Source organism: Camellia sinensis, chromosome 11 (genome assembly GCF_055761805.1).
Source record: "Camellia sinensis isolate YWXY chromosome 11, ASM5576180v1, whole genome shotgun sequence".
Classification (NCBI taxonomy): domain Eukaryota; kingdom Viridiplantae; phylum Streptophyta; class Magnoliopsida; order Ericales; family Theaceae; genus Camellia; species Camellia sinensis.
Genome location: NC_138971.1, coordinates 171,450,230 through 171,459,386, shown reverse-complemented (window position 1 = coordinate 171,459,386; position 9,157 = coordinate 171,450,230). Strand labels below are relative to the sequence as shown.

The 9,157-nt window shown below is 26.7% G+C and overlaps 1 protein-coding gene across 1 annotated transcript; it reads left to right on the top strand.

Annotated features, from left to right (window-relative positions):
- The first annotated feature begins 553 nt into the window (after positions 1 to 553).
- On the top strand, positions 554 to 3,182 carry LOC114278292 (transcription factor MYB46). Its single transcript, XM_028220319.1, has 3 exons — positions 554 to 775; positions 954 to 1,083; positions 2,419 to 3,182. The coding sequence occupies exons 1-3, from the start codon at positions 643 to 645 to the stop codon at positions 3,059 to 3,061; spliced, it is 906 nt and encodes a 301-aa protein (XP_028076120.1). The 5' UTR covers positions 554 to 642; the 3' UTR covers positions 3,062 to 3,182.
- Positions 3,183 to 9,157: the final 5,975 nt, after the last annotated feature.

Sequence of the window (9,157 nt, the reverse complement as noted above, 5' to 3'; positions counted from 1 at the left end):
TATAATCTTGCAATTATCATGGTCACATCACTATAGATTATTATTATTTGCATAAAAATTCTGTTTATATATCATTTTATTTTACAAAATACATATGTGCACAGAAAAAATTTAAAGGAACATCTACACGTCTAAAATGAAGTTGAGTCTCATATTCATTTTTTGAAAATATTATGGTACACATCCTTCAAATAGTGTATACATATACACCTTATAACTACAGAAAAAAATAATATAATTTCTCACTTTCTAAGTTATAATTAAAAAAATAAACAAAAGTTATCATCAAATACAAAAAAAAAAAAAAATTACAATTAAAATCTCAAAAGAATGTCATAACTAAAAAATAAAATTAATCACAACTATAAAAAAAAAAAAAAATAGTAACTAAGTGCATATATGAGGTGTGTACAATAAAATTTTCCTTCATTTTTTTACTATTTTTGCTATTAATTTCTTTTAAGTAATTAAAACTTATATGAGTGAGTAATTTATTCCAACTGATAAGTCACAATATTTTAGTCACATCATATATATATTTGCCTTCTGTTCCCAGTGATTTAAAGGGTTTGGGGAAAGAGAAACTAGGTCATAAACAAACTCAATTCCCTTCAACCACAAAGTTAACAGAAGAGAGGGAATATGGGACAACACTCTTGCTGCAATCAACAGAAGGTTAAGAGAGGCCTTTGGTCACCTGAAGAAGATGAAAAACTCATTAGATACATCACCTCTCATGGCTATGGTTGCTGGAGTGAAGTCCCTGAGAAAGCTGGTACTCTCTCTCTCTCTTGAGAGTTACGCGATGTGAATTTTAGTAGTTACCAATTTTATGAGTAACTTGGAAATACAAAAAAGCGTGACGAAACTTCTGAATTGTGTGGTTTATATAATAGAACAGATAAATCTATTTGTATGATTTGAATTATAAAATGTTTTGTTTTGGGTTTTAGGGCTTCAAAGATGTGGTAAGAGTTGCCGGTTGAGATGGATCAACTACTTGAGACCTGATATAAGAAGAGGGAGGTTTACTCCTGAGGAGGAGAGGTTGATTATCAGCCTTCATGGGGCTGTTGGCAACAGGTTCTCACTAATTCTATACTCCTCCATTCTTTCCCCCATTTTTTTACGACCCATGAATTTATTTATTTATTTTTTTAAATTTTTTTTCCAGAGTATTTTGTATAACTTCTACTTATAATTTATAATGCAAAAATAAGTTAAATAAACTAAAATAATCAATTATTGAAAAAGTGGGAGAGAAATTATTTTAGTTTATATTTTTGTAATTATCAATTTTTAACTTGTAACAAATTACAGCAAACATACTCATAATCTTGTCTCATACATACCGGATAATTATGCCTAATTTAAAATTTTAGTGCATGCCTTACCTAGCTTAAAATCACTAATGAGACTATCTTTGGTTTTGAGGGTTTTTTTTTTAATTTTTTATTAATCAAAGAAAAATGTTTTTTTATTAATACAGAAAGCAGTACAAGTCATATAACAATAAAAAGGACTGGGAAAACATCATTGTTTTGAGCTTTTTTGCATGCAATTCATGGGTACTATTAATGGTGTGGGTTTGATTCTCATGGTTGAGTTGATGGAGCTTTTGCAAGAAACTTTATAAGTATATTAACATCTATTAAAATAAATAAAAACTTCTGGAAGATGTCATACATGTGTGCAAGTTTCTAGATGATATGTAGGTATATATGTTTTTATTTGTAGATATGGAAGCAATTTCACTTTCAAAGTAGTTCGTAAAGAATGTGTCAGATGGGCATTTCGGCAGATGAAAACAATGCCATTGAAGAAGTTTTCAATTGAAAACACAGGTCTATCTGTCACACCATTTGCTTCCATTTTTCCTATATTCTTAGTGACATTTCAGGCTATTAATTAACGACAAGAGTCCTAATATACCCCCAATATATATATATATATATATATAAAATCTATACATAGTATTGTTGTATATATTTATTCATTTCGATTCAGAACGTCAATCAAAATGAATTATCATTTCAAAAATATTATCACTACATTATTATGAGAAAATTTTCTATTTATAAATAATTTTTCTAACAACAATCAATGTCCACTAAAAATCAGTATTTTGAAGTGCTATCTAACTTGGTCTATGTCAATGAGCTAGCTCAATTATATTATTTCTTCGATAGTTTTGTTATAAATATTGAAATCGATCACAAAAGTCAATGCAGAATACATACATTTGGGCAAAATTTTATAAGGTTTGTTAGTGAGATTCGATTTTAAAAAAATCTATATATATATATATAGACATGATATGTTTGATTCTATGACCGATTTCTGTGTTTGTAGACTTATTCTCTCTTTGTTCAACTTTATTACTCTTAATGAACATGCATGAGTTTGCACCTCTTGTAGATGGGCTCACATAGCCAGTCACCTACCTGGGAGAACAGACAATGAAATCAAGAACTATTGGAATTCTTGGATCAAAAAGAAGATCCGAAAGCCTCCAGCAACTAACAAACCTTGTTCCGATCAGCATTCCCAACTAGGTTACACCGTCAACCGAGCAGACAATTTCTTCAATCAAGACTTAGTCATGACAAAGCCTCCCTTTCAAGACGCTATGTTTTCTTCTTCTCCAAACCCTAATTTGTTCATGTTTGACACTGGTAACGAAAGAGCCGAACTTTTCCACGAGCCGGTAGGGTTGAGTTCTGAGACTTGGGTTATGAACCAAGAACAAGGTCAAGCATGTCCTCCTATGGCTTCTTTTACGACTACGATGGACTCAAATTACTTGTCGTCGTTGGTAGAGAACATCGAAGGAATGGTGACAATGGAAGTGCAGTCTTGCAGTGTCAATAATGAGGGAAGAGAGATGGGGTTGGAGTGCTTACAGAGACAGGAGGAGTTGAATGAATGGGTTATTGAATCCCAACAGTGCCCTAGTTTTCTGTTTTGGGACCATGCTGAAGGATCACTAGGCGGGGATGAAATTGCACCTACTTCATCAAACTTGGGAACTATTCTTTCTTCTTACCCTTCATCTTTATGAGATGCTAATGCCACGGCATCTTCTGTCACAAATTTTTCTGCATTCTCTATAGATTTATGTCTCGAGATTTGTGTATATTGAGATTTTTATATGATCTAATGATTGAGTGTTTTGTTTGTCACATTACATTTCAATATTATATTAATCTAATGTGTTCTATTTGTCTCCAATACAATATTAACATAAGATAATAAGCAAAACATGGTTAAAAAAAATATGATCATCGTAATATTATTGAGAGCAAAAGAATATAGGTAAATCTCATTTTTTTTCCAAGTCAATCAGATGGGGCGATTTGAATATAAAATTTATTAGTTGCTTTATTTATCCAAAAACTTAAATTGAAAGTAAGTACATTTATTATTTATATTCTCGACACACTTTCAGTCAAAATTACTATGGTTTACATAATTTAGCTACAGTATTTATGCCCATGAATATGAAAGAAATAAAATTTTGCATTTGATGGTGCACATGTGTTAAAGATGCAATAAATTTTAATGTTTTATCCGCATAAAATTTTGAAATAGGGTGGGAATCACATTTAAAATAAATTTAGACAATATTTAAAATTTTCTATGTACATATTTTAATTAAATTTTTTCATAAGATTAGTGGCTATTATATTATTTTAATTTTCTGAATCAATACAATAAATCTAAAAAAGTTGTTTCATTCAAATTGTTGAATTTGTGATTTTTGTAGTTAGTTTCTATGCTTTTTGACTTATAGGAAGTCATATGACATCAGCGTTCAATGAGCTGCTAAACAAGTTGGTCTAATGGCAGCCCACCGATTAGTAGGCTACTAAAGGTTCAGATTTTGTACAATATTAAGCTTGGCCCAAACTAAAGCCCAAATTTGGCTGTTAAAGTCCATCTTGATTGCGATCACATCCAAATTATTTGATTCAAAATATAGCACTCGAAAATATTAGGTAGCGTTTGGTTTAGTTATAGAATTATTATTTGATAATGAATATTATATTTTGAGTTTGTAAGTTGTTAAATTATGATTTGAAAAGGAAAAATATGTTTGATTATGAGTTTTGAAAAGAGTTTTGAATTTTTGAAATGAGTTTTGATATAAGAAAAGTTGTTTGGTTGTAAGTTTAAAAAAAAGTTTAAAAATTTTATTCAAAACTTATAATCAAACTTTTTTTAAAATTTAATTCAAAAAAATAATTATTGAAAAAATTAAAATTTTTATTTAAAAAATTCCAAGAATATTTTTTTATTTAAATTTATTAAAAATATATATTATTCAACTAGTGCTTTAAAATTTCTTTTGATTGTATATTTGATTGAATTTTTTTTTAATTGTTTTGTTTAATTTTTTTTATTTTAAAATTACTGTGACAAATTAATTTTTATTTAATTTTTTTTGTTAATTTTAAATAAATGGTCAAATAATTTGTCATTTTAGTCTAAAAAAATAATTCATATATTTAAAAAATATCAAAAACAAATATAATTTTTTTTTTCAAATAACAAGTGGCAATTGCAAAAAAAAAAAAAATTTGTTCTGGTCAACCGGCCTGATGTCCGGAAGGATGTCTAGGCGGACAATCAAGTAGACCAAAAAATTCAAAAACTCTCTGATTACTAAACATGTTTTGAAATGTGAATTGAAATTATATTTTGAAAACTATAATCAAATAGAGAATTGAAATATGAGGACAGAATCATGATTCTAAAATGGAACCAAATAGTACCTTATAAATATATATGTGGAAAAATTATTACATGCTATGTGATAATATTTACATGATTGGGGACGCTGGGTCACCCCATCTTTAGATACAATCATTTACTTTAAGGCCATGCTCGAACGATGATAGTGTTATAGGAGAATGAGAATGTCATTATTAATAATGAGATTATTGGTAATAAAATTTCAATCAGTCACTGTATTTGGTTTGACCTTTCTGAATTAAGTTTTTTAAAAATTTATTTTTTTGGTTTTTGTCTTTTTTTATTTTTAGTGAATATTTTTAAAATTTTAAATATTTTTTTTACTTTTTGTGAAAAAATATTTTAAAAAATTAATAAATACATAAAAATATAAAAAATGTACTAAATTCTTGTATTTTTTTATATTTTTGGTATTTCATGAATTTTTAAAAGATTTTTTTTACAATTTTTTTACTTTTTAGGTGCATTTATGTTAGGTGTGTCTAAAAAGTAAAAAAATTACTTAAAATATTAAAAAAATTCAGTAAAAATAAAAAAAACACGGAAAATAAGAGAGTAGAATTTTCTGAAAAGTGTTTTAAAAAACTGGAAACCAAGCAAGGTGAGTGCTATTCAAGAGTTTGGTTCATTATTTATTAGGAATTTTCAATGAAAAATTGATGAAGTTTTAAATATAGTGGATCCATTTAACTTTTTTTACTATAGCTAGCCAAACTATCAATTTATTTATTCTTACATAATTAACATTTCGCTTAAATAAATAATCAAGAATCACTTTTAAACTTGGCAAACTTGATATATATACATATATATAACCATTCATTAACCTTGCGTATCAAACGAAATAGGATATAAAAACTCAGAATTTAAATCTCCTTAATAAAACTCAAATGACTTATCATTTTGGAGACCATTTTGACATCATATTTAAGAAACTATTATATGGTAAGTTAGCAGAGTCACCATTCAAAATATTTTTTAAAAAATATAAAATTACAAAAATTTAAAATAAAAATCTTACCCCATCATTGTTTGGGATGCAAATCTAGTAAACCCAATTTTTTTTGTTTTTCTACTTGGCCTTGAAATATTATTTTCCTAAGTTGACCTTAGATCTATAATTGGTCAAGCAAGTCTGGCATTAATTATATGTATCAATCAGTTGGTATAACATATGTACTTTGACATATAATTTGTGCACCATATATCATACATCATTCGGACCTTAAAATAGGCAATTATTATCAAGTTTTAAATAACAACCTATAAGGTATCGACATTGTAGATTTTTGTATTGAAAATTTAATAATATATCAATTAATATAATTTGATTGTGATCGATATATAACTGTATTTTTATATGAAAATTGTTTGAGGGCTCGAAATTGTTTGGCTCGAAATTGGCTCGAAACCCAAAACAATGTCGTTCTGAATTCTCTTGTCGGTAACATGTAATAAAATTCTCTTACCGGTAAGATAATGCAAAACAATGTCATTTTGTATTCGGGACAAATTCGAACTTGAAAATTTTGGGATTGAAAATTTCGGGCCCTGTAGCAGCTTTGTTTTTATATTAATATGTATTTCAATATCAATATTTAAGGCTATGAATTTTTGTTGAACAAATCAAAGGCCACAATCATAAAGTTTTGGTGAAAGAAGAGAAGAAATAATGAAAGAGACATTGTATGAAGAAGAATTGCTAAATTGCTTTTGAATGGGGCTTGTATGGGTGGTGGTTGCGGATAATTGAAGTCTGAGATAGACTTGTGGGGTAGCTGTTATTCTTAACTTGAGAGTAGTTGAGGGTGTAAATGAAATTTTTTTGCGTTGGCCATCAATTTTAGATTTTCACGTCAAATCATTATGTTAATTTAATTTTAATTAATTATGAATCTTTATAAATTAATAAAAGTGAGCACAGAGTTCAATAATTTTTCTTAGGGAGATGAATCTTAATAAAATAGGAAATTGAGTCCCAGTTTGCTGGTTTAGCTGAACATAAGTCATTGAAACAAAAATTGACATGGTCCAAGCCCCCCCCCCCCCCCCCCCCCCCCCCCCCCCCCCCCAAAAAAAAAAAAAGAATTGTAAATTTAATTAAGGACAAACCATATATGTTGAGTCTATTAAATTTCTTATACAGCACGTTGACATCTTATCGAGTGCAAAATAATAATAATAATAATAATAATAATAATAATAATAATAATAATAAAATAAAATTTTATGGAGAAATTATTTTTTTTTAAAATCTAAGGTTTCATCCTTATAATAAAATAAACCTTCAATTTTTTATTTTTTTTATTTTTTCAATTTTTCAATTTTATTTATTTTTAATTTAAATTATTTATTTATTTTTATTAAATAAAATCGACCAAAAATTATATTTTAGTTATAAAACTCGAAGAAAAATAATATTTTAAATATTTTGTGTACACTTGTATTGAATTTAATGAATAAAATATTATTTTTTAACAAAAATAAGCTAATAATTTATATTGAAAACAAATCAAAATATTATGATTTAATAACAAATTAAAAATTCAACATTTATTTTATTATAAACGCCAAAACTTTAGAATTTTTTTATAACTATTATAACTTTAAAAAAAAAATCATCTAAATAAATTGCATAATAGAAAAGAAAATTTCCAAAATTCATCTAAATCAAGAAATTATTTTTATTTGAATATTATTATTCAAGCTTAAAAATTAAACCCATTTTTCTATAATCAATGATGTGACATTATATTAAAATATCTAAATAATTTTATTTTAAATTTATTCTTTAATTACCAATCATCTTATTAACGCATCTTATATCTCATTGAGTGCACCACAACCATTCTTGTCTTATCACCTAGAGTTTCATATACCAGATTTACATATCAAATTTGGAAGGAAAACTAAGAAGGCTCAATCTAGATAAAAGATGGAATTGGGGATGCTTTACGCAACGGAATGAGTTTATTTTGAGATCTATTTTAATAATTTAAATTATTCATATTTTAGAATATATCAAGTAGAATCTGTCTGTAAAAAATCAAATTCATTGGATATCATTTACCCATTCATCTACTCACATTTATATTCATTTTAATACTTTAAATCACAATTATTTTTTATTTTTGTAGATATAAATGTGAGTGGATGAATAAGTAAACGATATCCGATTAATTTGATTTTTACATATATATTTTACTAGATATATTCTAAAATATGAACAGTTCAAACTATCAAAATAAATCCCAAAATAAGACCATTTCGCTGCACACCATTTGCTGCTGCATAACCCACGTAACAGCATCCCAATTCTGTTTCAAGATGTGTTAATCAAGGCTCTTTGGCGAATTTTTTAGATTTAGATAGAGGCTTATTTTGGCAACATAGTTTTTAGTCATTTTTTTTTGGTTAGTAGCAAAAGTCAAAATTAACTTTTTTAGCTTTTTTTTCATTTGGGAAGTTGGTTTTTAGCCAACGGTGAAATTACAATTTTAGCCCTCATGGGTCAAAATATGTTACATATGTAAATATTTTAAATAAATGGAGGTAGTTTGGTCATTTTATTATGATTTGACATCATAAACAAATATTAATCAAAAAAGTCAAAAGTCACTTTTTACCAACTTCCCAAATCATTTGTCTAAAAAAGCCAAAAGCTTGGTTAAAAGCCAAAAAATCACTTTTTACCATCTTCCCAAAACAACCCAGAGTTTTGCCTGGTAAAAACGTAGATTCATAACATTATGATCGAGTCAAGTTTAATGATTGAAGTTAAAAGTATATTATGGAAGAGCAAATTAATCTAAAAGAGTAATGTTAGAGATATCAAATATTCTATCAAAAGTTTTACTAAATGTCTCATGTGGACCCACACAATGTGGGTCCCATGTAAGTCCCACATCCATGTGAGACATTTGGTAAAATGATAAAATTTTTGGAACTTTTAACATTTTTGAACCTAAAAAATAAATTTATATATTATTTTTATTTTTATTTTTATTTGTTATTACTTCACTTCCTATCATTATTTTCAAACCAACCCAAAAAGCAATTAAAAACTACAAGGGTAAATTAGACTAAGCCTTATGAGATTTGGTCAAATTACATTTTATGCTCTGACGTTATAAAACTTATATTTTATTTATATAATTAATAATTTTATTTCACAAATTTTTATTTATATAAAAGACAACAATTTTTAATAGAAAAAAATACATTAAAAAAATAAAGCAAAAGAAAGAAAAAAAAATAGAAAAAATAAAATAAAGTAATTATATTCTTTTTAAATAATTATAATAAAAAAAATTAATGTAATTTTTTAAACGTCTAAAGATGATGTGTATTAAATCTACACTTTGGGGATATAAGTGTAATTCACCCAAAAAGCAAAAGTCCA